Below are 27,718 nucleotides of genomic sequence, written 5' to 3' on the forward strand. Positions count from 1 at the left end.
TGCAGATAATTAATAATAGAAAATATTTAAAAATTTTTTAAAATCCTCTCTATAAACAAAGTAAGAAAAATGCTTTTAACGCAATATCTTAATTAATGCTGACTACTAGTTAGCAAGCCAGATATTTGTTCTGGTAAAGTAAAATAATATTTTAATTAATGTATTATTTTTTATGCATTTCATGCACTACCCTTTTTTAACAATCAATAAAAATATATACTTAAGTTAAAGCTTAAACAATACATTGGGATTGTAAGATCTGAAAATGTACTACAAAAATAGTAAAAAAAAAAGATTACCGAAATGGTGGTGATTCTAATGGCATCCACAGATGTGTGCTTGAACATGTACCACAAAGACTGACAAACTTCTTGGGTGACAAATTTCTGGACAAAAGAAACAAGCAAGACAGATTGGAAACGTGTGTAAGTAGGCCTTGACCTCAACAGAATTTTGTTTGTTTTTTAACTTCCTACATTTTATGCTTTATGAAACTGAGGGTGATTTCAGATCTGATTTTGAATGGATTAAATTAGATCTGATTATATTGGATCAGATTATCCAAAAAAAAAAATGTCCAATATGGGGATCAAACATATTACATTCAGGTTATAAGTTCAACACTCTATCAACTTTGCTTCTTATTTTGGAATCGTACTGAGTATGTCACAAAATGTTATTTTAAAAGTCTTGTTTTAAAAGCAAAGTCTTTGTTTGTTAGTTTTGAATATTCCTGTTGCAAGTCCTATGCCATGCCACTTCTTCTGCTTTATAACTTAATCGCCATATACACTGACAATTTTTTTTATATACACTATTGATTGCAGAAACATGTTTCAAAAAAAGTATGTTAAAGAAACACTTTTTTCAATAACACAATAAAACAAACACTTTTAAAAGATCACCATTAACGATCAACTAATACAGACAGTGTTCACCTGTGAGTGTGTTGATAAAGATGCAGTCACTGTCTCTATGATTTTGATACAAATGTGATTCACAACTTGATCATCCTGAAATGGATACATAAAATAATAGAACTATTTAAAACTAACTAATGGTTCTAAGTATGTATAATATGAATGTAAGACAACGATTATGAACAAATAAAATTGAACCATAAAATTGGACCATAGATAAATACATTTCGGTTATTAATATTATTATATTATTCTTTGTGAAAAACAGTGATAAATCTATTTGTAAAATTTATAACAAAAATTATTTTTTTTCTAACTCATCAATGTAAATAGATTTTTAAATTTTTTTTACATGTGTTTAAATATAATTATTTGTTTAAAATGTATATATATATTTTAAGGGATATTAGAAATAGTGATACAGAATTTCATTAGATAAATTAGGTAATTGTCTATGTATTTGTTAAAAAAAATAAAACACTTTCAGTGATTAGTCATAGAATTCACACAAATATATTTCAACCTGTTTTTTGTAATTATAAACATAGACTTACTTCATCAGAAGAACTCTAATAAAAAAAAAACAACTAATAAATAATAGTGGTTTCTTATTAAATTTCAATTAAAATAACTTAGAGGAAAAAAAAGTTCCCTGAGAAAAGTTATCTTCTCTTACTTCATTGGCTATGAATGAAGAATAACAAGTACACATTAAAAAGATATGGTATTTGGGATAGAATGAAGAAGGTCTGAGACATCTCTTAGACCAATATATTTTGTGTGTATATATATATGGCTCCTTTTTGACTCGGAAAACAATGGATGTGCCCAGATGAGTCACTGGTTTTGGTTTCGTCTTGAGACGGGCAGAATATGGTATCGCTAATCAGGCCAAATCTAGAGCGGCAGACTTTGCCACAGTTCGTGCATGTGTATGCATCTTTTTCAGGGCTAGTTGACAGGGCAGCTTTCTTTTTTTCCCTCTTGATTAAGGCTGCTTTATTTCTTTTGCTCTCAGCGAGGATCATCCCAGCACGCACAGTCTGTCTCCATGCACTCTGTCTTTGGCTATTTCTTTCCACATACTTTCGATGATGTCTGTGGCTCTCATGTCTCTCTTGCAGACATCTCTATTGGTTAGTCTTGAGCGGCCCTTGGGTCTGACTCCGTCCACAAGCTCAGCATATATATACACACACAGGTCTTGAATTACCAAAATAAATACATTTCATTCATACTGAAGGCGAATTATCACATTTTCTGTCTTTAAAAAAAGGTTATAAAATAGGAGCTTCTATAATTTCCTTAAATTTTTTAAAGTAAGGACAGTTTTTGAGTTTCTAATTATGACCCTAAACCCTATGACCCTAAACCCTATTTTATCCACAACTTGATTGGAAGAGCCTTGTGTGTGTCATTGTGATTTAGATAAATATGGTTTAATGCAGAGTGATGCAGGGGATGTGCAGGGAAAGAGACAACAGTTCAAGTCGATAATGAGGTGACTCACCCCTTCACGAATGCCTCTTATGATGGATGTGTAGGCCAAAGTAGGCACTGTCCAGTTTTCAACTGTTTCCTGACCTCTCTGCTCCTAAAAAAAATAATTTAAGATTGTAAAGTAATCAAATTTTAGGGTGCATTTACCACAAGATTATAAGCTCTTATTTATTAAGCAAGAAAAACATGCTGTCAAAGGAATTAAGAACAAGTAAAACATAAAAATACTTTTTAAAAAGACAATACCCCCTTTATGCAACTTATGGCATGACTGTTTTTCCTCAAAAATTAATGAACGTTCAACAAAATTAGTATCTAGACCAAGGTTTAATCTCTTACCAAATTTACATTTATTTACTTTTACTTTGAAAAAACTAGGACTTTCTTTATGTGGACAACGAGCTAGTAATTTGTTAAATTTCTAGGAAAATCGTTAGAGCTGTTTTTGAGATCAGTTATCCTGTCCACCCAACGACACAGGTTCCTCCATGAAGGAGTGACTCGAATAGAGGTATTGTAAAAATAATACAAAATGGAATTTTTCAAATGAATGTAAGCCAGACCTGTGCAGCAACTAAGGCAATGAGTTCTCCAAGGGCAGGAAGCAAACCTTGTTTAAGCTTGACATTCTTCATGTTCTCTCTCAACAGTTCTGTCAGTGTGGACATTGCCTAGAAATGGACATGATAGTTCATTTTATTGCTTACTAGCCAGATATGACCCGCAGACTGCAGGCCTTTGTTTTGGTATTACGAATCTACTGGTTTGAATTTAGATCTATGTTAAACATGGAGAATGTTCCCTTCCCATTTTTAAAAGTTTGCCACAAAAATAAGAGTGTGAAAATGGGTTTACTCGTTCAGCCTACATATTTAGATCAAATATAAAATACAGTGAAAACAGGTTTACCCGATTTGTTAAAAAATTTCGTTTTTTAATAGAGATACAATTAGGTACTTTCGTCTATTTTTAGGGCCCTCTGGTTATAGAAGGGACATTAAACATACACTACTGTCTCCGCCATGATCTAAGAAACATTTATGCCAAGTTTTATCAACAAATGGTTAAACAGTTTTGATTTCTATACAGGACATACATACATAGGTCTTAGTTTTCAGCTTTATATATTAGTTAAAAAATGGATACAGAGGTGAATAAATGTTTAAAAATCTTTAGATAAATCAGAAGAATTACATTTATTGTTAAACTGAAACTAAAATTTTATTAGCTTCAAATGATTCGATTTCCTTTTTACATTATATTGTGACCTTGTGATCTATAGGGAAGATGACATAAAGGTCATCTGATTCTGTAGAATACAGTAACGAGGGTGTCATGTGGCCAGCACAACAACCAATTGCCTTTACTTTTCCCCAACTAATGTCAGGTACCCATTAGAGCTGGGTGGACTCAGAGGCGCCCAAAGATCCCGAATTTAAAAATCCCAGTCTTCACCAGGATTTGAACCTGGGACCCCCAGTTTGGAAGCCAAGCTCAGCCACTGTGCCTCCAATTTAATATATACTGAAAAACAAAATAAAATTTTGAATCAGTGGAACATAGGCTCACACCTGTAAAAACTCTAGAACCTCAAAATATTTCAGAATTAATTACTTAATTCTTACCTCAGAAAGATTGACACTAGTATCCACAGTGTCAGTGAAGTGAGCCACCAGCGCCAAAGCTCGAGCCAACTTCAGCTTTCTGTATTAGAGAGAATGTTGTGGGATAAGTATTTATAAAAATTTCACAAAGGCAATGCAGTAAAAATTTTACATTTAAAATTGACCAGGCTGGAGTAGACTTTTCTTTTTATATTTTCAGAAAGTTAAGTACCCATTTTCTTAAATTCACCTTTAATATAATTGCTGTATGATACCAACAATAGCCAAAGAATAATTCTACTTCAGGTAAAAGATAATGGATACAACTTTAAGTCGGGTTAACACATGAACTTCAGCCTTCTTTTCCAACCAACCCCCCTCCCCCCACAAAAAAAAACAAAACAACAACAAAACAATAGTTCTATCACCTGTATATGATTACCGAATCATTTAACTGCCCCCCCCCCCATTCTATTTAAGAGGAATACACAAATAACATAGTTTGATTGTCTTAATTTATAAACAATTATAAGTAAAACCAAAAGAAGGAAAAGATTTACATGTCTACATGGGAGGATTCTTTAATCTGTTTGGCAATAGTGCCAAGTAGGCCTTGTTGTGTCTGAAAATTAAAATCATAAGAGTAAGTTTTTTTGTTTTTTTTTCATGCATTTAAATGGATTAAATAAAACTATTCACGATTTTGGTCTCCAAAAATCTATAGTTTTCTTTTCAGACCTTGTGATATAATGGTCATCTGTTTCTGTGGCCTATGGTTAATGAGGGTGTTAAGTGTCCTTTACTTTTCCCCAACTAAATGTCAGGTACCCATTAGAGCTGGGTGGACTCAGAGGCAACCAAAGATCCCAAAATAAAAAATCCCAGACTTCACCAGGATTGAAACTAATTTATTTCACAGCAAACATAATTAAATGCTTATACAATTCAAATTGTTGTATCTAACTTTCTGGAGCTTAATTGAATGTTCAGAAATATCAAAGTTTCAAATATCATTAACCATCAACACACCAGGACCCTGGGGAGGATAATACAAGTTATTTTTGTCCTCATTTTAGAATGTTTCCTGCATTATTTTATAGTTACAAAGGGTTAACTTTGTATGCTATATTATGAAGTCTAATTGTTCCAACAATTTTTGTTCTCAAATGATCTTAACTGTGTTATATTTTGAAAAAGGCAATACCGAAATTATGATTACAATGAAATTCTTCAGAAGCTAGAGTTAAATGTCCTCGCCCCAAACAGGAATCAAATTCCAATTTAGAAACATTTGACAAAATTCAACCGCGCACATTAGAAAAAGGCGAGTACAATAAAGTACAAGTTGAAGTGTACATTAAATTTTGTTGTGCTGTCTAAAGATGAGTCTTAACTGACCGCCATCAGCATGCTATGTAATGGGTCAAGTTAGTATGTTGAATGCGCCTCTTACTTATCTTGTAACTGAGTTGTCTTGTGTAAACAAAGAGGTCTTATACAGAGAGTTAAACTTTACAATTTATAAGTAAAATTGAGGAAGACATTCTTCTTCTTAGTATCAAATTAAAAGGCAAACCATACCAGATCATATCCCCAGAGCTGGCACATCCGATGATAGCTTGCTAATCTTATGTCCACTGTATTTCATCTTTTAACATAATTAAATTTAGTTCTCTTACCAACTAGCAAGAATTATGATCAAGTTTTGTGAACTACCCTTGTCAATAAAAGCTGATAAAAACTAATTATCAACATTGTGGCATCTTTTACATATTCAAAATTATTTATGTTCGAAATGGATGATTTTAAAGTAATAATTTTTGTAAGTCAATTCATTATCAGAGGGCCTGATTATGGCTTTACAAAACTTCAAATTAGATTGGATCAATAGAAACCAAATGTGATTTAAAAGAAATTTGACTGTAGTTTTGTTAGTAAATAAAACAAAATACTACTTTTTACCAAAGAGGTAGAGAGTTCATGGCAAGAGGCTACACACGCTAAGTATTGCAGAAGGTGAATTCTCTTTTGGGATGGCGGACCTTTCTCTGCTTGTGTCAGGTTGTCGGCTATTGCTTTGGCTTGCTTCTGAACTTCTTTGTCACTCATGCTGCTTAGCTTCTCCGCTAGTGTTTAGGTATGAGAGAAAACACTATAAATAAATATGGACTTCTTTATTGTATAGTCTTGTTAAAAAATACATTTTAAAAATAATTTTTAGAATTAAGAAAGAAAAACGTAGTGTGATGCTGTTGGTTGTAGTAACTCTAAATCTGTATAACACTTACCTGTAAATGGTGGAACTGGAAGAATTTTCAAATCATATTTACACTGAGGGACTTTCTGTATCTGAAAGAAAAAAAAAACAACACTTTATGTTACTATATTTAGATGTTACTATATTTAGTTACATCTAAAAAAAATATTTCTATTTTACGTTAACATTTATTAAATAAAAAAATTCAGCAATTTTGAATGTATTTCACAATGTTAAAAACTATTTATACAAAAATTACTTTTGGATTGTCCACAATCTGCGTGATGATAAAATCACTCTCGTGAAAAATTAGCTTTTTGGTCTCACTGCCATTATCTTGAATGCTTGCTTCCCCGTCTGTTGTGTTTCCGATGGTTTCCCTGGTCTTCAGTGGAGTCTGAATTGGTCTGTGAGGTGAGGTCATTCTATCGTCAGGTGGCACCGCAGTATGGGGGCGCGCGCTGAGGTCAACAAATTTTCAGGCATGATAAATAAAGTTGTATTTTCATTAAAGGATAGAACAAACAAAAAAATTGTGTAAATTAGTTATAAACAGATACTTAAATACACTGTTAAACAAATAATGGTAAAATCATTGGCAAAAAACAAACCCCAATTGGGCAGCTGTTTGAGACAAACATCTATAATAAAGCTAAAAAGATTCTAGGAATAAAAAATCCCTTTGGGTCAGGATTTTGTGTTTTTACCATCACAAAAGTGATACAAGACACTGATAGCAAAGACAAACAGAACACTCTTTTGTTCCCCTGGCAATCAAATCATTACATAGAAACAATCTGATATAAACTTTTCGCATGTAAATTATGAGTGAGTTTGGTTTGTTATAGTTCTAAATTATAATGTATTTTTTTGTTTAGTGGAATGCACAAATTGTGAGACAAATTTCCGTACGCACAATAAAAGATTATTATTATTATTATAATATTTGAAAAATAAAAAAACTGCAAAATAAACAAAACAAACTTATTTAATATTTACACTAAAAGAAGGGTCAGCTTTCAATTACCTTAAAGTAAAAAGACCTCCCCCGCTCTCCATTCCAGGTGCAGTTTTAGGTCTCAGGTATTCACTTATTCCCACAACAGTAGCTGAAAAATGAGACAGATGAAACTAAAAACAAAAGATGTTTAAAGCAATATTTCTTAACTTGAGATACACATCCCTGGAAACACTCAATGAAAGGTAACAGATATTTGAAAGAAATGTTCTTATTAATGAAACAAATCATTTGTAGATCTCAAATATTTTGCCTTTAACTCTTAACAGACTGCAGGTTTTTCTAGAAATTTGTCAGCGACTGGGGGTCTGTTACTTGGCAGGGCATAACTTTGTTAAATTACAGTTTTATATTGAGTGTTATACATCAATTTGTTTGAAATTGAAAGCTCTTTCAATTTATCTATGTTTGAAATCATTTTAAAATATATTTTTTCTTTTTAAAGAAATAATTATGTCATAAATTTTTTTTCAATAATTAATTTTTTTTTAAATTCACATTCACAAAGAAGACAAAAAATAAATAAATAAATATATGATAATGATATTTACATTTTATTAAAATACATTCAATTCTGTATACAACTGACAAAAATGAAGTTAATTCATTGACAAATAAATTTTTTACAAATTTTTGAAAACAATAATCATTTTCTAGAAAAATGATGACATCGACATGATTATTTACTAGTTAGAAAATTATTATTTTTTATTTACTTAAACATCAAAATTATATTATAAACTATCCAGAAATAGAGTAAAACTTGTTAGTTACACATCTTATTATATAGTACAGTGAGAAATAGAACAAAAAAACAGGATTTTATAGTAATTTGTGGTACTGAGACAAACAGTTTCTTTCTTTTTGAAAACATACAAACACATCACACACCTTGCATTTAACACTAGTTCTTCTAACTATTTTTTCATTACTGTAACATAATTTACAGTTCCCTCTCTTATCCATAAACTGTGGATCCATTGCATGCTTAAAATGAACAGAGGGCTTAGACGCGATTGGTACAGGATCGTCAATACCTATATCTCCTAACTCTCTAATTAATTCTTCAGTAAAATTAAGTTGGCCATATCTTGTGGGTCTTTTCAGCTCAGGTACATCTTTATTTTTGTCCCTCCAGTCTTGAAAAAGAATATAGGAATTAACCCTAGCTATATCTAACATATGAAAAAAAATAGTCTTCCAATATTTATTTGTTTTACGAAGTACATTATATTTATTAATTAGCTGGTCACTTTTGTCAACACCCCCCATGTATTTATTATAGTCATGTACAATAGTTGGTTGATTCACAGTCAAATTTTCAAACTGTCCATTCGTTTTAGTCCGTCGTTTAGCTGTTACACTGTCATTGGCATCATGAATAGTTGACATTAATGATATGGTCTTATTGTCTCTCCACTGAACTGTCAATAACTGTCCATCCCTGATCCATCTCATGTCTCCCCTTTTAGATTTTTTTTCAAAATTTTTAACATCTTTTATAGCATTAGGAAAACCTTTTCTGGTCCTAAGAACAGTTCCACATGCTCCAATCCCTATAAACCAAAGATCTTTTAATAATTGGACACTAGTATAAAAGTTATCAAAAAAAAGCCTATACCCTTGCCTAGATATAGATTTAGTTAACTTCATCACCACCCCACAAGCTAATCCAAAAGGGCCATTATCCTGCTTTCCTAAATAAATATCAAAATCATAGGTATACCCACTTAAAGAATCAGCAAGGATCCACAGTTTCATGCCCCACTTTGTTGGCTTGTCTCGAATGTATTGTCGAAATGCATATTTACCTTTTTTCCGAACCATTCTTTCATCAATAGAGACATTTTGATGAGGTTTGTAAAGCTTTATACATTTCATTCTAATGTATGTCGTTAACATTCTCACTTTACAGAGTTTATCATTGGGATCCTCTGTAAGTGGATTTGACACTTTAATAAAACACATTATTGCCTTGAATCAGTCACGTGACATAAAGGCTCTTGCCCAAAGTCCATTGTATAGAGATTTGGTTGACCAGAATCGCTCAATGTTGGGGACCTGAACAATGCCAGCATACATGATAAGTCCACAGAATCTGTAGAATTCGTCAGGGCTTAGTTTATACCAACTCTGGAACACACTTGGTTTCTGCAGTCCATGTTCAGTTGCATAGGTGTTGGTGTACTGACAGATTTGCAAAACAATATCCATTGTAAAATAAAGTTTAAAAAAGTCAATAGCTCTGAAAAATTGTTTAGCAGAGTCTCGTGTCCTAACTTGGTCAAGCTGTATACCAGGGACCCTTTCTGGAAGAAAGCTTGCTGGGGCCTCTGGCATAGTGTCCAGCACATCATAGCCATAGTTTCTGTTGATATACAAAAAAAAAAAAAAATTAGAAAAATTGACAAATGTACTTTGAAAATACAAAATTAAAAAACTTGAGGACTAGATTTCTAAATATAAAATTATTTACATTTGTATAATTATTAGATATCAACAGCTGACAAGCTACAAAGTGTAACAAAGGCTTGAATCAGCTGATCATGTAAACAAAGATGACTAGCATAGATGAGCTTATCAGAAGGCTTGATATTTTTCAAACTAAATATTTTTTTATGAAATAAAACAATGGGATTAACTAATAATTATTAAAAGAACAGAACAATTTCAATTACACATTGAAACGTTTTAGATATCTAGATCAGTAGATCTAGATCTAGACGATCGGTCTTGCTCTAGCCTAGGTCTAAAAATAATGGTTACTTACACGTTTGGCTGTGTCGCATTCAGAGTGCTGTTGGGTGGAATATTCTCATCATCTGAATCATCTGAAGAGTCAATGAGTTCCCAGACTTCATCATCACTTGAATCTACATCAGTTTCAGGCTGATAATCCGAATCTGAGTCCATTTTCGGCTTAGTTTTAGCGAGCGTCAACAAGCGTGTGGCTTTCTAAAATCCAAAATGGCGTTGTGCCATCGTTCTCGTATTTACGTTTTTATAATGAACGAGAAATAATATATAAATAGAATTTGCAAATTTTTTTTGCACCAAACTATTTTATCTTCATTATATTTCATAGGGAAGCATATTTCATTAAAAAAAAATAATTTTTAAATAGTTTTATTTGTTGTCAAAAGTATGGTACACCAGAGTACCATTTCTTTGTTAGCCGTCTGCAGGGAGTTAAGTGTTTATGAGAATTATCAGGGTGCAAGTCAATGATAATACAACTGCATTGGTACTTAGTAGAAAAATATGCTAAAATTAACTAAATCATATTTTAACAAACAAATTTATTGATGCCACAGAAAGCTCTTAGGCCTTTATCACAAAAACTCCTTTAAAAAAAACTAGATAAAAAAAAATGTATAATAAAAAAAAACCCACTAATGGTTTTAAAGAATAAAATGTATAGAGTTAATTGTCATTTTATTTATCATATGTTGAAATTAGAAAACTATCATACATGGTCTGCTACCATCTATTAGGTCTAGATTTATAGCTGGCCTGTCGAAACTCTTCTTGATGTCCACACTTTTTACACAGCCCAACGCAGAGCTGACACCATGATCAAAAACATTTGACGCAACCATGTTAGATACTGTGCTGGACCTCACATCAGCAGAAGCATTTAAATCTTTTGCAAGTGAGCTAAGCTGGCCTTGCCAAAAACTATGGTTGACCAACTTGAGCCAATCTAGCCTTAAAAAAAAGAAAGTCATCATTTCCATTAGGCAGATAAAAAAAAACACTCCTTACATTTAACAGGCTGTCATAATACAGTGGTTGTCTTAGTTGAATTTTAGTTTACATAAACTTATAGAGCTATGCTTTTGATATTAATCTCTTTAAGTTTACCATTAGCTATTTGCAAAAAGAAAAAAAAAAATTTTTCATTCAGGGTTTTATTAAGAAACTACTGTTAAAATCTAACATAAAAATTGCAAAAGTTTTAACTTCATTATTCAGTTTTAGAATTTCGGGTTATCAATAAGATCAAGGTCACTGAAATTGTTCTAAAAAACATGAAGTTAAATAGAAAATTCCGTATAATGTTAATATATATTCCAAAATAAATTATGCTCATTAATACTTTTTACATAGTAGTTTTAAAAAATCTTACTATAGTGGAGAAAAGATTAAAATGACAGCGTTTAAAATTCAAAAGAACATGTGTTACACAATTTAAGTATTGCAAAAGGAAAATACATTGCTTAAATTTGTTAAAAATGAGAAATATAGTTAATGAACCTTTGGGTAGGATCCTTTTTTAAAAGTCCCTGCAACAAATTTAAAAATTCTGGTGATGGTTTGGCAGATATCCTTGGCCCTGAGAAAAAAAAAATTAATTAAAATTGACTTAAACCTTATTATCAAGCATCATAGGATATTGACATGAGACATGTAACATTTTTTTTATATCAGTCTGGATCTTTTCCAGACACAAGTTTGTTCAGACAGACAGATGGAGGACGAGCTTCCATGGGCTTAGAGTCCCAAGAGTTTTAGTCTCAACTCTTGGGACAATTATGAAGAACAAGTCTAAAAAATGCTTCAAGAAATCATTTCATCTATTCAATAAAAACTTTAAGTGCAGAACATTGTAAGACATAAATATTTGGAATGAAAACAAATTACCTTTTACTTTAGGTATTGGGAAATCTTTGTTAAGAACTCTGTCTTTAATTTGTTCATCAGATTCAGCAAAAAATGGAGGATAACCTAGTCAGAAAAACAAAATGATTATGTAATATTTTTTTCAGCACTATAAATTGATATCAGACATTTAATGATATGAACTGATTGTCTAAAGTTGAAAACAGTGGCGTAGCTAGGATGGGGTAGGGGTGAGGGATTTGAAAATCCTCCCGGGCCCCCAAATGAGTGTTTTTACATTAAATATGAACTTTTTACAAAATGCAGGGTCCCCCAAAGAGGTCAAGCCCTGGGGGCCCCAGAAGGATGAAAAATTTCTAGCTACGTCCCTGGTTGATAATTTGAAAGTTTATTTTTTTTGTTTGAAAAGGCGAGAAATTGATCATTGAGTTCAACTAAAAAAAATGTATCAACTGTGTGGGCATAACTGAACAACAGCAGGGGAAATAAAAAGACTTTATAGCGAAGCAAGGAGGCAGCAAGCTACCAGAGTAGGTTTAAAAAAGAAAAGTAGGCTAAGCTGGTTTACAGTTACCATGGTGCCAAATATACCCTGAAGATTTGGGCAATCTGATTTATAAGATTTCTAGGTTTATTGCTTCTAAGAGAATTAAATTCTCAAAAAGTTTAAGAATATGGTAAACAATAAACTATATAAAGACATAATGATAAAAAATTTTAAATATTAGAATGTTTATAAAATATTTTGCAGTTGAATCTCAGAATGTTAAGAAAATATTTATTTTTTTATTGGAATCACAATTAAAAGCTGATATAACCGATGTACTTTTAAAGTTAGGCTAACTCTATGACCTTTTCCAACTCCATAAAAGTCTAGTTTTTAGAAAGATTCTCCACTCCTGCAGGTTGTTATATATGACTATGTTGACTTGACCACATTTGAAGACTTAAACTAAAAAGTACCAGTAAGAATTGAAGTGGTTGATGTTGTGCTGGTCACATGACTCATATAGCAGTTGTGTTCTACCTAATCTGCTCTATAGACCTTAAAACTTGACTTTGAAAACCATTTGAATATATTAAGAAATGATAAAAGTCTTACCAGCAAACATCTGATATAAAACACATCCCAGGGACCACAAATCACTCAAAACATTAGGTTCTGCCCCTTGGATCAACTCAGGAGCCATATATATTAAAGAACCTAATGCAAAGGAAAAAAATCACAATTCAAATATAAAAAAGAATTTCTTTTCCATTTTTAATTTTAAATCAGTTATTATTAATCATTGTAAAAATAACAAAAAAAAAACTACAGACTATAATTTTTAAAGAAGTTGTAAGAAATATGAAATTAACATTATCCAGATGACAACCAACCAGTCCATTTGTTGAATTTCATCATTTCCTCAACAGACTGAGTATTCCATTGCTCTCCAGATTCAGCAAATTTGTAAAATAATTCCTCCAGGTTTTCACCTTCAACTTTTGAAGAACTAAAATCTGCATATTTCAAAGAGCCTGCAGTGTCTAACAAAATCTGTAAGAACACAGAAGGAATTACTTTTTGATTTTTAAATATAAACCTTAGCATACACATACTTAAACTGACCACCAGCAGCTTCACCTACCTAAGATGTTGAAAAATATTTAAGAGATAGCTGAGTCTTTGTATTCAAGTAAATATACTGTTGTGTTCTTTAATCTTTGGACCACCAGCCACATATATGTATATTTATAAAAGTTTTATTTCAATAGAAACTGATAATATATCTAATATATGTTTTACAGACATGTTTTGATGAGTCTTTTTTTATTCATTGCTTTTAAGCAGAACATAAACTTTCGAGGAGCAAAGCCCTTTGGATGACAAGGCTGTGGGCAGTCATTGACAGCGCCTGTTCGTTGGACCATCTCTAAGTGGGAAAATGTGAACCTTAGCTATTCACTAATGTCTTTGTTTCTAAATATAATATAACTTTTTAATAACAAACGAGGCCTACCTTACTAGGGCGAAGGTCATGGAACAGGATATTCAGAGAATGAATATAATGAAGGCCAGTAACCAGATGAATGCCAAAGGACCTAACAGTGGACTCTGGCAAGCTTCCATCCTGTGCTATCAAGCTTTCCAGACTGCCGCCTGTGCAAAGCTCCACGACCAACCACAAATGATTACTGGTTTCATACCACTCATGGAACCTTACAATATTTTCATGCTCTATGTCATGTGTCATACGAACCTGAAATGGTGATAGTATTAAAACATTAGTCGACAGCTGAGCAATGAAGTTAACAAGCTACACAAGACTGGCTAAATGGACTGACATTATAAAAAAAAACAAAAAACGACCACATCAATTTTCAAATGAAGTGTAACATTTGCTAGCTATGCACAGTTACATTTACAAACTTGTGGTCTTTTGTTCAAAAGACACTATCCTAAATACAACCTACATTCTATTATACTCTTGTTTCAATTAATTTCTTTAGGTTAAAAGAATACAAAAATTTTTTTTATTAAAAGCTGTCCAGAATGCTTAAAAGAACAATCTTTCAATAAATTAAATAAATAAACTCTTACACTTGTAATATTTATATTTTACATGACTTTTAAATTTTAATATAAATTACTACTTACTCTAGGTCAATTATAAAAGACTAAAGAATATTGTCACAATTTTTGAATAACATTAATTTTATTCTTCTGTCTAATAAAGATAATAAATATTGATTTTTAAAAAATATTTTCACATATTCTTACTGTATTAGTGACTTCTGGACGTTTACACTTGTCAATACAGTGAATAGCAACAAAATTTATAGTTCCTTTGCGTCTCCCTTTGTAAATTATTGAATGATCCCCCTTGGCCAATTCTTCATATAGAACAAAGTTCTCCATAATGATCTCAATTCAGTGAAGAAGTCAAACCAAGACAAAATTTACCTCATGCATGTTTTCTATAATTAAAAAAAATAAAGGATCACATCAGCTTGATATTAATTATATAGTTAAGAATGTCACATTTAGGCATATAAATGTGAGCTGTTATATTCATTGAATGGCTTAATGAAGAAAGATTAGAAAAGTTAATTGTAACTAGCATTCTCTGAAACAGCCACAGAGCACAAAGGGGAGCACTAGTACTGCCATGCTAGTAAACTGGGGTATATTCTAGGCCTCATTATTATTATTATAGCTTTTATATAGCACTACTTTCATGCTTATAGCATGCTCAGAGCGCTTTGGTCCAATCTCATTTGTGGACCAGTGAGGGGGGGGGGGGGGGAGGGGGTATCTAGGAGTTGGTTTTCCATGCTGCCTTTAGGCGCTCAGTAAATGCAACTCTGCCCAAGTCGGGGGTCGAACCTCGAGCCCCCTTCTAGGTAGCCAAGACAAGCCAAGTTCAAGCGCACTTAGCCTCTCGACCATGCTTCCTCATCATGTTAGAGGAGACAGAAAGGCAAACTAGAATAGAACACTTCCTTCTTCTGGCTTCCACAGCATGTTCAAGCAAACAAGCTTTGCAGGTGGAGAGGATAAAAGAAAGGCTCTGCTAACTCATCCCATCTGCTACACTGTTTCTAAAAGGGGGTGATGATCATTTTCTCATAGTTAATGGTGGTTCACTGTAGTAATACGTAGGAACCCATCATGGGCTTGGCCTATGGCCTTCTTGCTAAGATTGGGGAACACAGGCTTGGCATGTCTTACAACAACAGAGATGTGATAAAATGATCCTCTTGTTGATGGGAAATCTCCAGACAGAGGGATCTTTGCCTCTATGTAAAATCCTTCCTGTTGGTCATTGGTCATAGTAGTGTGCAAGCTAGACCCTTAATGAGCATTTACTGAGTAAACCACCCAATCATGCCAAACAGCATAAATATCTTCCTGATTAAAGCCAAAACAGTCCTTCAAAACTTGAATAACTCTGATACTCCAATATAAAATAAAACAGGACTGCTCTTGTAAACCTCAACAACAATAGCAAGAAAACTATTCTAAGGATCCCAGCACGCACTGAAACAGGAAACAAAAAAGCAGACATACTGTCAAAATATGGGAGAATGAATTATAATCAATTGAAAATTCCTCTCTATCCAAAAGAAAAGAAAATTATTAAGAGTAGTAAAATGTATTTAAAAGAAAAAGAGTACTACTAATAGTAGGTAGTTTGATAACTGCTAATGCGATTGGCAAAGTGGTATAATTTTATTCTTTAGACTATCTGTTCCTCTTTTGCATTCATCCTATAACTACTGAAATAAAATTAAAGTGCCATAATGCTTTGTATAATGATTATATTCAACCAAATGTACAAGAAATGTTGCTTAACATGAATATAACCTTAAGATGAATATGTCATCACACAGATTGGGTGTATATGTAATCACCAGGCGCTGTTGCACTATCACCTTTCTTTCTTCTTGTATGAAGGATTAGTCTCTTTAGTCACATGAGAAGTTGCAAAGGGAAAAGAGGTCACAGAATATATCTAATAAGGACATTCACTTCAGTATCTGCCCTTGTCCTCCCAGAAGACTCAAAAGTAAAGTAGCAATTATACATAAAACACTGAACCATAATCTTCATATACAAAAACAAAATTTAATAAAATACTCAGAAAGACACAAAAATAAAGGCACATTCCTCGTCCCATATGCTAGGACAAATTTTTACAAATACTCCTTCTTCCCTAGTGCTATTAGAGCATGGAATGGGTTGCGTGAGCTAGCCAGGAAAACCAGTGACTTGGCAGAATTTAAGTCATTGTTTCTTCATCTTCTTTTTTGAAGTAACATCTGTATTATATAAGATAAGATCTTACCTTATTTTACTTAATTTAACATTCCTTTTATTTAATAGGATGTATAGTGAGCTATAGATGTTGGGAGAATGCCTTTGTGCATCTTGAATGCAAGAAAACTTCCAGAAGTGGTAAGGTAACCAGCTTAATAAAAATTTTTGGGTGATAGTTAATGTATGCTAGGCTAGTGCTACTTTACCTAAGATAGTAGAGTGAGTAGGAGTAGTACTACTAGACTAGGGTACTACTAGACTAGGGTCTAGTACTCAGTAGTAGTCTAGGTACTTGGAGTAGCAGACTTAGTCGACTTAATTTTAAAAAGTTACTTCAAATAGAATATTAATACATCTATGATGATCTAGATCTAGAATTTTTTATCAATATCGTCAATAACTTTTTAGTCTTTGAGAGTATTTAGACTAATCGTCTAATGGCTTAAATAAGTTGAAATGGATGGCTAATTTAATTAATTTAAATTTTAACTAATCTAGATCTAGATTTAATCTATCTCAACTCTCAACTATCTCTGTCATCTAGATCTAACTAATGAGACTAGTCTAATGTAATTATTTCAATATTTGTAATTTTGTTTAATGTCTAGTAATCAACTGTAATTTTAAAGTGTAATGAATAAATGATAAATATTAAATGATTAATCATAAATAATGATCTAATTTAATTTATAAATTTAAATTTAAAATTATCAATCAGATTCATGAGATTGTCAATCATAATCAATCATAATGATAATTATGATGCCCTGATGTTAAATTTATATAACTTAACGAAAAAAGGAATTCCAAACTTTAAAGCTATTCACAAATAGATCTAGAATTTAAATAAATCTATATCTCTAGATCTAGATCATCATACCGTAGATCTCAAGAAATTTATTTCATTTTAATTTACATTCACCGATTCAGCGCAGTAGCACAACCACAAGTATTTCATTGTTGATAGTTTATGTATACTTTGTACTTACAGCAACAGGGCAATTTATCCATAATATTTGTCTGTTATTTTTAAAAATCTCTCTCTCGGATAGACAGCTGACTGTAAAATGTTTTGACGAAAAAGCGTTAATATTCATAGATTTAGATTTATTCACACAGCACTCAGTTTGACGGAAAAAAAATGTAGATTTAGGTAGGCTATAACCAATTATGATATCGATTATTATATTTGAGACCAAAAGGAAAACTACTGCCGAGGACAGGCGTAGACCGTGAAAAGAACACTTAACCGACCACTGGCAGACAACGCTGAACGTATATATAATATTGGCCGCTAATAGAGCTTCTAGTAGGCTTCAATTCCTTAAAGGCTACATAGGCCTACTAAAAGATAAACAAGAAACTTAAGGCCTTTATTTCTTTTAGTGATCGACGTTAGTGTTAATATAGGGAATATATTCCGATGAATCTATAAAGGGACCAACAACAATGTTCCAAGTCCTATAGATGACATGTCCAGACACATGCGAATTTTTATTAGTTTGATGGAGCTGTAGCATGATCTCGAGTTGGCCCCGATATGCGATTCTATTGTCACCGTCATGTTGGAAAACCAGACAAGTTCTCATAAACTAGGACTTGTTACTCAATGTTTCCTGGCATCTATATGATACCAATCACCATGTATGCTCTGAACACATTTTTTTTTGTTTTCGAAATACCGTTCAGTTTCGGTAAAGACAACATCTTATTATCTGTATATTTTAAGCGGCTATCACTGTTTAACAGTTTACCATGGCAAACCCCCCCCCCCCAACAACAACAATAACAACAAAACAAACAACAACACGTAGCCGAAAGCAACCAATCAAAGTCGTTCATAAATATAGTTCGTAAATAAAGAGTCATACACTATTGTTATGTCACATTACAGTAGAAAAAGAATTGGTAGGCCTACGTGTATCGTGTAAATCAAATATAATAATATTACTTTAGTGACTAATTAGATTATATCTTGTTTAAATTAACATTTCACTTGTGTTTCTACATACATCTTCTCTCCTTTTGAATCTGTAAATGTTTATAAATAAAAGTTAAATTTAGCTTTTGTTTATGTTTATTTCAAGTTCTACTTTAAGAATTCAATACGCCTGCATCGGTTTAGTTGTGCATGCACTGGCGTAGCTAGGTGGGAGTGGTTGGTCTAAATTTGAAAATTCCCCCGGCCATCCACTTGAGGATTTGTCCCGCGAATGTATCCGAAATTCGTTTTCACATTAAATATTACTCCAATATCTCATGTCATGATGTCAAATGTCAAAATACAGGGACCCTAAAGAGTCCCGCCCCCCACGGCCTCCAAATCCATAGCTACGCTACGCTACTGTGTGCAAGCTGTTTAACGCTACCAACTAACGACCGAGTATCAACACATCCCTAAAGCGCCTTCATCAGTTGAAGGTACAAACAATTTATAGCGTCTTCTACAAGGCCATTGTGTTCCAGACATACGACACCATAAGCCTGAACACTATGCCCACGATGGAAGTGCCTCGAATTTTCTAGAGATTTCTAGTTTAACTAAAAAAATAACATTGTCAAGTGTTGATTTGTTAAAATATTTGTAAACATACATGCCAATTGCCAAGTTTGCGCAAGACCTGTGAGCAAATAATCTTGCAAAATAATCTATTCGGAAAACAAATATAATATAATATTTTCCAATCTTCAAGCAATCTGGCACTCTAAGGCCAAACGTTATAGGTCGGTCCTTCTATACGGCTCAGAGACATGGAGAGTCATTAAAACAAATATGGAAAAGCTCCAGACTTTTGTTAACAGATTCCTACGCCAGCTATTAGGAATTAGGTGACCAGAAAAGATAACTACTGTCAATATCGTGGGAGAGAATTAGACAAAAGCCCATAGCCCAAGCTATAAAAAAAAAGCGAAAGTGAAGTTGGATAGTTCACTCCCTGCGAAAACCAGTTACCAATATTGCAAGGCAGGCACTTGATTGGAATCATCAAGGAAAGAGAAAAGTGGGCAGACCCAAGCAAACCTGGAAGATATCAGTCATCAGTGAAGCTGAGGGTACTGGAATGACATGGGAGCAGACGAAGAAAAATACTAAGAACCGAGTTCGGTGGAGAGGTTTGGTTACGGCTCATGCATGGGGATGGTCATATGTAAAAGGGATATTAATAATATTCAGTAATAATTAAAATAAATTTAATTGTCATCTCCCTTGTTTTCCTTAGCTAATGTACGGCAAATAATTTTAATAAAATGCATTGTCACGCAGCACGAAATTTGAGATCGTTAGGATAATGAAAAGTTGTCAAAATAAATGATTCGCAATTGTTAGGAAGAAAATTATTTTCATTAAAGGTAACCAAAATTACTTTATTCCTTAAAAACCGAACATTGTATCAAATTAAATGACGCAATGGCCATATAACACGTTTAACCAATTATTATATAGACCTTGCAGAAGTGGAAAGATTCCTAGCAGCACGAAAAAAAAAAACGACTTGTCTCAAATTTTGTTTTCTTGAAATCGCTACTAAATCCAGTCTTTGTTTTAAAAAGTCAATTCAAGTTGGATCTAAGTCAGATTAATTGGCAGCTTCTCCCAGTTTCTTTATCTTTTTATCATTAATGTCGGAGATTCTCTTGCCGTGGCGTCTTCGGGGTTAGGGCCACTAGGTCAATTCAGGCTGTCACCTCCATCCCATCAAGTATCTTGCTAGCATCGTCAAAACACCAACACAAAGTTAAACAAAAGTCAAATTATAATTAATGAACTGAGTCACATGAGCACGTGTAGACAAAGTAAAATTAAAGACTTTCTTTTTCTCAATTATCAATCTTTGTTTTATTATCTTATTAATTTTTATTGTTTATTTAATTAACTATCGGTTACAGAGATGGAAAACTTATTTTTCTGCTCTTTTTCATATAAAAAAGCTCTCTAAAAATATAATTGTTACGTCTAAGAATTTAGTGACTGATATTTTGCTTTGATTTTGTTTATTTTAGATGAGATTTTAATATTAAACCATCACTTGCCCAGCGCAGCCAAGGGAGGTTTTGAATTTAAAACCCCCCTACCAGGGGGTTTTGCGGTTAAACCTCCCTCTTCTATAAAACAAAAATCCCCAAAGTCCTAAGTAAGTAAGAATAGCAGATTAGGTTTTTGAACAAAAATTTTGAATAGCAGAATAACGCACTGTAGATACGTCAGAATATGCATTTTTAAGAATTTAACTACCGGAAATAGTGCTTGGCGGCGGCCCGAACCCCGCTGGAGGAACTCACAGATCTCCCCAGACCCCCTTGCTGCCAAGGGCAGAATGTGTACAATTTTTACACTAGCTCATGGAAGAATCCATTCTAGGGTACAATAAACGTCTTCCGAAAGAATGAAGGGTCAGAATGTAATAAAATTTAATTAGGTACACACACACGCTGTCAAGGACTCATTTTCATGCTAAATGTACCCAAGTCCTGGACAATATCATAATGACACATACAACGATAAAATAAGATTCAGAATGCCACTTTACCGACATATAAACATCTTTAATTCCATTATTTTCACTCTCATACAGCAAAAAATAGTTCGAGTCTCCACACTTAGAATATATATCCAAAAAAACCAACCGTCCTGCACTAGGCACAAAAAAACACACCCCTTATCATGAGTTACATTATGTTTTTCAAAACATCTCGCCAAATAAAAACAACCCAAAACAATAACAGTTTTGAAACCAACAACCTGGATTGCCCCCCTTCTCCTCTACAGTAAACAGGAGACCCAGGCTGACCAGAACTCAGTCCTGACATTTCTCCCCCCTCTAATTTTTGTCTGTTTCTGGGTTCATTTAAAACAGACAAACTTCCGATAAAGAGATTTTCCAAACGTACATATATCAACATGCAAATAAAAGTAATCTTGGTACTAAAACATAGCCTACAGTTTGTAAAAAAAAAACCCACAAAAAAAAAAAAAAGATGTATCCACATGAAATGTCAATTCTATACACAACCTGCTAGGCAATAATAATTATATATAAACAAAAAAAATAGTCAGTGAATATTTTCCGAAATGTAAATGTTATATACAACATACTAAGCAATTATAATTATATTTATATATATATATATATACATATCAACATGTAAACAAAAAATATTGTGCAAACATATATTCTACCTTTTGTAGAAGGCGGTTAATTACATATCCCCAATCCTAGCAAACAAATAACTTTGAAATGAATAAATATAAATTGTCAGTTATCTGTAATCAATGTCATGTTGGTCTATTCTGTTAGTCTAGATAGAAAGTCAGCAATTACATTTAGTTTGCCCTTTAGATGTTCTACATTAAAGTTAAATGATTGTAATAATAGAGCCCAACGACAAATTCTATTATTCCCATATGTTGCGCTCTTCAAAAAGGCCAGTGGTCTATGGTCACACTGAATTGTGAATTTAGCGCCATATAAATATCTGGACAAGCGTTGCACCCCCCAAACAATGGCAAGGCATTCTCTCTCTATTACAGAATACCGTTGTTCTCTGGGCAACAGTTTTCTGCTCAAGAACTTAACAGGATGGAATATTCCTTTTACTTCCTGCAAAAGGCAACATGATATGGCTATGTCCGACGCGTCTGTTTGCACAATAAATGGTCTATTAACGTCTGGTAGTTTCAGTATAGGATCCCGTGTCATGCACATTTGAATTTTTCTTAATGCCCGGTCACATTCTGGAGTCCAATTGACCCTCGTCGGTGTCCCTTTTTTTAACAATCCAGTAATTGGAAATACTATTTCCGCGAACGCTGGAATAAATCTGCTATAAAAATTAGCAATACCTAGCAAACATCGAACCTCTTTTTTCGTTTTTGGTGCTTTTATATTTAATACCTTGTCTCTGTTATTGGGTTCTGGGTATATGTTTCCTTCACCTACAATATTACCCAAGAAAGTTATTTTAGGATACGCGATTTCAAGTTTGCTTGGCTTGATAGTAAACCCATATTCTTTTAGCCTGGACAACACTTTCTCTAGTGCTATTAAGTGTGATGACCAGTCATGCCCGAATACACAAATGTCATCAAAATAAAACACAACATTTTCCAGTCCTTTAAGAATGGTCCTAATAGTCCGATTAAAAAAACTAGGAGAATTGATCAGACCAAACGGTAGATATTTAAATTGAAAGTGACCACTTGGTACCCTGAATGCAGTGTACTTCCTACTATTCTCTTCTATTGGTATTTGCCAGAAGCCTTTTGTTAGATCTATCTTTGTAAAATATTTGGCACTATTAAGTTGTAGGAAAAGATCTTCTTGGTCTGGAATAGCCTCCGCGTCAAATTTGGTAACCGCGTTTAATTTCCGAAAATCTATGCAAGTACGTACTGTTGAATCTTTTTTCTTAACCAAAACGACAGGAAATGCATAGGGCGATTGAGACTCTTCAATAATGTCCATTTGAATCATGTTCTCTATCTCCTTGTCTAAGACATCTCTCATATGAATAGGAACTGCGTATGGCCTCAGTGTAATAGGCTTTTCTGTTGTGAGCTCAATGTTGAATGATTTAACCTTCGCTTTACCCGGTATATCAGTAATTATATCTTTATACTTCTCAACTAGCGTCTGAATCTGTTCTCTTTGGGATTCGGTTAATTCAGTATTGATACTAATATGTTCCCTGGAATTTGTACTCTCAAGAGTAGGTAACTCAGTAACTTCATCCTCTTGGTTATCATCTTCCTGGTCGGTTACAAGGGACGCTATGCACGCATGTAATAATTCTTCCCCTTGACCCCCATACAAGACATGAGACGCACTTCCCGAGAGTTGTAGATCACTATTTTCCTTACCCGTACATTCCGTGTTGTTTTTTTCATGATATTTTACTAATCTGTTAACATGAAGGATTTTTACTCGATTGCCTTTCTTTATTTTTACATTAAACTTGTTAATTCTTTTTTCTACTTTATAAGGCCCCTCCCAGTGCAAGGCTAACTTATTCTGTCTCTGTGGTTTCAGTAAAAGCACAGAATCACCTGTTTGAATATCTTTTTCTTTGCTATTTCTATCATAATACCTTTTATAATTTTCCTTACGTTTTGAGCTATTATTCTGAGCTATTTGACAAGCCACAGCCAGCCTACTTTTTAGGTCTAATAAATAGTCAAACACATTCTTTATTTCTGGTTCTACCTGTTGATTAGTAAAAAGATCTTTTAGAATTGACATAGGCCCCCTGACTTTCCTTCCATACAACATTTCATAAGGGGAAATGTTAGTAGACTCATTTGGTACCTCTCTGTACGCAAACAGAAGTGCGTTTATAGCTCTATCCCAATTCTTAGGTTCTGCTTCGGCCGTCTTTCTCAGCATGCACTTCAAAGTCCCGTTAAAGCGTTCTACGCCCCCATTTGACATGGCGTGAAATGGTGTTGATTTAACAATCTTTATTTTAAAAAACTGACATATTTCTTTGTATAATTCGGATCTGAATTGATATCCATTATCAGAGAGTATCTGTTCCGGGAATCCTATTCTAGTAAAAATAGCACTTAGAGCTTCTATTACTACTGGTGTTGTTGTATTAGGTAGTGGTACAGCTTCCGGCCATCTTGTTGCCAAATCAACCAACGTTAAAATGAATCTATTCTTCCGATCTGTCATTTGGAGTGGTCCGATGATATCAATAGCAACTTTAGCAAATGGAGTGGAAATAATATTCATGCGCCCTAGTTCTACCTTTCCAGCTTTTCCTGGGTGTCTACCTCTTTGACAAAGGTCACAACATTTAATGTATGTTTTTATATCTTTATCTACCCCAGGCCAAAAGAAATGCGAATATACCCGATATCTGGTTCTATTTATAGACATATGTCCAGCTAAAGGTGTAGAGTGTGCTATTTCTAATATTAGTTCACGTCTATTCGTAGGGATTACAAGTTGTCGTTCTATTACCCCAGGGGTATCTTTTCTCCCAAATTCTTTGTAAAGTAGACCTTCTTCCACTATAAATGATACCAATCCCTTTTTCTTATCTTCGACCGTTCCTGCTTTCGCCTTTTCCCATAATCTAACTAACGAACTATCATTTCTTTGATCCTCTCTAAAATCACTGTCCAATTCCATCCACTTACTTAGACCAATCCTGTCATTATCTTCCGATTTGACCCTATTGTCTTCTGCTTTCGCCATGGCCCTAGTAACAGCATTCCCATATAAAAATGCTTTAGCCTGATCAACATTTCCAATAATAATATCTGCTATTGGGTCCTTGAACATGGCCGCTACAAAGACTCCTTTTAAAAATGGAGTATCAATGTCTATCCAAGCAAGTGGATACTGAAAAGTTTGTCCATCTATTAATTTTAAAGTGAAAAACCCATCTATCTTCTGACTTTCTTCTATCAAACTTTCTCGGACCCCAATTATGCTCGCCCCTGTATCTCGTAGGACAGATACCCTTCGATCTCCTAAAAATCCCTCAACTATTTTCAATCCACCAACTGATTTATCTTTATAATCTAGAAAATTATATGTATCAGTGTGACATGCAAATAATCCCACGTGTTGCCCCCTTTCTGGTAATACTCTTAGTCATTGCTGTGTTGGCCCTCTATTCTCATTTATCTTTACCCGACACCATCGAGCAATGTGTCCGCCCTTTCCACATCTATAGCATATCACTTGTGTACCCTCTGTGTTTATATTATTTGGGCGACGACTGTTAGATTGACCAGTGGCACCAAAAGCTACATATGGGATATCGTTACTAGTTACTTTGTTACTTCCCTTTACAATATGTGTGGAGCCTTTCGTGGCATCTCTAAATTGATCAATACAGTCTAAGACCTCCTGGGCTGAAGTAGGCTTTCGTAGCAAAATATCTTTCAGGGCCTCAGAAGATAGCACACTGTAAAGTCTGTCTCTCATTATAAGGTCAATTATACCGTCTACTGTCATTGGGGTTTGTGATGTTTTAAGCCAGTTGTCAAATGTCCTTTTCAAATGGACATAAAAATCTTTCATATCGTCCGTCTTTGGGGAAAGTTCATGCCACAGTGTTCGACAGGCTTCTTCTGTGAGTTGGGCTTGTTTTAGGAGCTCTCCCTTAACAAAATCATAGTCAGTGTTATGTATCAGTTTTGTTTGTATCATAAACAATTTTAGTTTTTCATTTAACTTGTGAGTGAGGACAAGTGGCCATCTTGTCTTGGGTATGTCGTTAGCAGTAGCAGTCGTTTCGAACAGTTCTAAGTAGAATAACAAGTCCTCGTTGTCTGTCATGCATTTTAGGTTTTTGTCTAACTGTTTATTCTGTTGGGGGTTGTCGTTAACTGTCATGTCTTTCTTATCCATTTCATGTTGTCTTGCTAGTTGTTTGTCCTCCATCTCTCTTATATGTCTTCTCTCCTCCGCTTCCCTTGTCAGTCTATCTGAGTCAATTTTCTGTTGGGCCTCTATAAATTTCTTTAACGTTTTGCCCTTAAACCCCAACATCTGAGCCTGGGCTACTATCTCCTCAAATGGACGAGGTATAAACTCTGACATTTTCCTAGAGCAGTGTCCTTTATTACAATATTACCTCACAAAATGATATACATACAAAAAAAATTAAAGCAAAATTAAAATAATACTAATACCTCTGTTCCTACTTATGTTGTTCAACTGGTACTCCAACAGGTTAAAGACAATTGTCCAAGGTTATCCAATAATGTGATTTCTCTTAGTCTATTTCAGGTAGATAATCCAACAGGTAATCCCAACATGGCTTTATACCTACGCGCGGTATCGGTACTTGGAATGTATCACAAAAGTTAAATTCATATAAGTATTATATCCAGCAGTAGCTTCTTCAGTATAATCCAAATAGAATGTACCACAAAAGTTAAATTCATATAAGTATGAGATCCAGCAGCAGCTTCTTCAGTATAATCTAAGGAATGAGCGTATTGGTAATCCAATTATGAGGAACGAAATTGGCCATGCATATACACTTATGTTTAGACGTACGAGGGGGTGCTACTATTACTTGCTAATAGTGAACACATTCGGCATGTTAAATCATTATTATTAGATAGTAACAGCCTAAAATACAGACGACGAGTTTCCGCTCCTTATGGACTTGAACTCTTTCATTAGTACACACTTGGAGATATGCTCTGTCTGGGTGCAGCAGATACTTCAGGTTACTGTACTCAGATATGCGCTGTCTGGGTGCAGCAGATACTTCAGGTTACTGTACTCAGAGATATGCGCTGTCTGAGTGCAGCAGATACTTCAGGTTACTGTACTCAGAGATATGCGTTGTCTGGGTGCAGCAGATACTTCAGGTTACTGTACTCAGAGATATGCGTTGTCTGGGTGCAGCAGATACTTCAGGTTACTGTACTCAGAGATATGCGTTGTCTGGGTGCAGCAGATACTTCAGGTTACTGTACTCAGAGATATGCGTTGTCTGGGTGCAGTAGATACTTCAGGTTGCAGTACTCAGAGATATGCGTTGTCTGGGTGCAGTAGATACTTCAGGTTGCAGTACTCAGAGATATATGCTGTCTGGATACAGCAGATACTTCACTGGAGATTGATGCATCCATCGCATGTAGTTGTTTTGGACAGGCCCCCAAAATGTCAAAGACTCATTTTCATGCTAAATGTACCCAAGTCCTGGACAATATCATAATGACACATACAACGATAAAATAAGATTCAGAATGCCACTTTACCGACATATAAACATCTTTAATTCCATTATTTTCACTCTCATACAGCAAAAAATAGTTCGAGTCTCCACACTTAGAATATATATCCAAAAAAACCAACCGTCCTGCACTAGGCACAAAAAAACACACCCCTTATCATGAGTTACATTATGTTTTTCAAAACATCTCGCCAAATAAAAACAACCCAAAACAATAACAGTTTTGAAACCAACAACCTGGATTGCCCCCCTTCTCCTCTACAGTAAACAGGAGACCCAGGCTGA

General features: G+C 33.9%; 2 protein-coding genes across 4 annotated transcripts in view; both read right to left on the reverse strand.

Annotated features, from left to right (window-relative positions):
- The window catches only part of LOC106073025 (serine/threonine-protein kinase ULK4-like), a 39,792-nt gene extending 22,082 nt beyond the window's left edge, over window positions 1-17,710 (reverse strand). For both annotated transcript variants that reach the window (XM_056013396.1, XM_056013395.1), the window contains exons 1-18: window positions 17,607-17,710; window positions 14,687-14,883; window positions 13,926-14,165; window positions 13,303-13,462; window positions 13,025-13,126; window positions 11,944-12,027; window positions 11,557-11,635; window positions 10,772-11,007; window positions 7,309-7,390; window positions 6,541-6,742; window positions 6,313-6,373; window positions 5,987-6,150; window positions 4,585-4,646; window positions 4,046-4,124; window positions 2,984-3,091; window positions 2,431-2,514; window positions 939-1,013; window positions 300-386 (exon numbers count right to left, since the gene is read on the reverse strand). In XM_056013396.1, the coding sequence (XP_055869371.1) occupies window positions 300-386; window positions 939-1,013; window positions 2,431-2,514; window positions 2,984-3,091; window positions 4,046-4,124; window positions 4,585-4,646; window positions 5,987-6,150; window positions 6,313-6,373; window positions 6,541-6,742; window positions 7,309-7,390; window positions 10,772-11,007; window positions 11,557-11,635; window positions 11,944-12,027; window positions 13,025-13,126; window positions 13,303-13,462; window positions 13,926-14,165; window positions 14,687-14,824 (2,043 nt within the window). In that variant the 5' untranslated portion in view covers window positions 14,825-14,883; window positions 17,607-17,710. The remainder of the gene's footprint in view (window positions 1-299; window positions 387-938; window positions 1,014-2,430; window positions 2,515-2,983; window positions 3,092-4,045; window positions 4,125-4,584; window positions 4,647-5,986; window positions 6,151-6,312; window positions 6,374-6,540; window positions 6,743-7,308; window positions 7,391-10,771; window positions 11,008-11,556; window positions 11,636-11,943; window positions 12,028-13,024; window positions 13,127-13,302; window positions 13,463-13,925; window positions 14,166-14,686; window positions 14,884-17,606) is intronic.
- On the reverse strand, window positions 7,559-10,520 carry LOC129923246 (piggyBac transposable element-derived protein 4-like). Of its 2 annotated transcripts, none has more exons than XM_056013421.1 (2): window positions 10,070-10,520; window positions 7,559-9,667 (listed from the first exon to the last, which is right to left on the reverse strand). In XM_056013421.1, exons 1-2 carry the CDS (start codon window positions 10,210-10,212, stop codon window positions 9,280-9,282), a joined length of 531 nt encoding a protein of 176 aa, XP_055869396.1. In that variant the 5' UTR covers window positions 10,213-10,520; the 3' UTR covers window positions 7,559-9,279. The 2 variants fall into 2 exon arrangements, with proteins under 2 accessions (XP_055869396.1, XP_055869395.1); XM_056013420.1 differs by having other exon boundaries at window positions 10,070-10,518.
- Window positions 17,711-27,718: the final 10,008 nt, after the last annotated feature.

This window comes from Biomphalaria glabrata, chromosome 16 (genome assembly GCF_947242115.1).
Source record: "Biomphalaria glabrata chromosome 16, xgBioGlab47.1, whole genome shotgun sequence".
NCBI lineage: Eukaryota > Metazoa > Mollusca > Gastropoda > Planorbidae > Biomphalaria > Biomphalaria glabrata.

Excerpts from the sequence above, each read along its gene's own strand:
- LOC129923246 (XM_056013420.1), bottom strand. The coding sequence starts at position 9,267 with ATGTGTTTTATTAAAGTGTCAAATCCACTTACAGAGGATCCCAATGAT.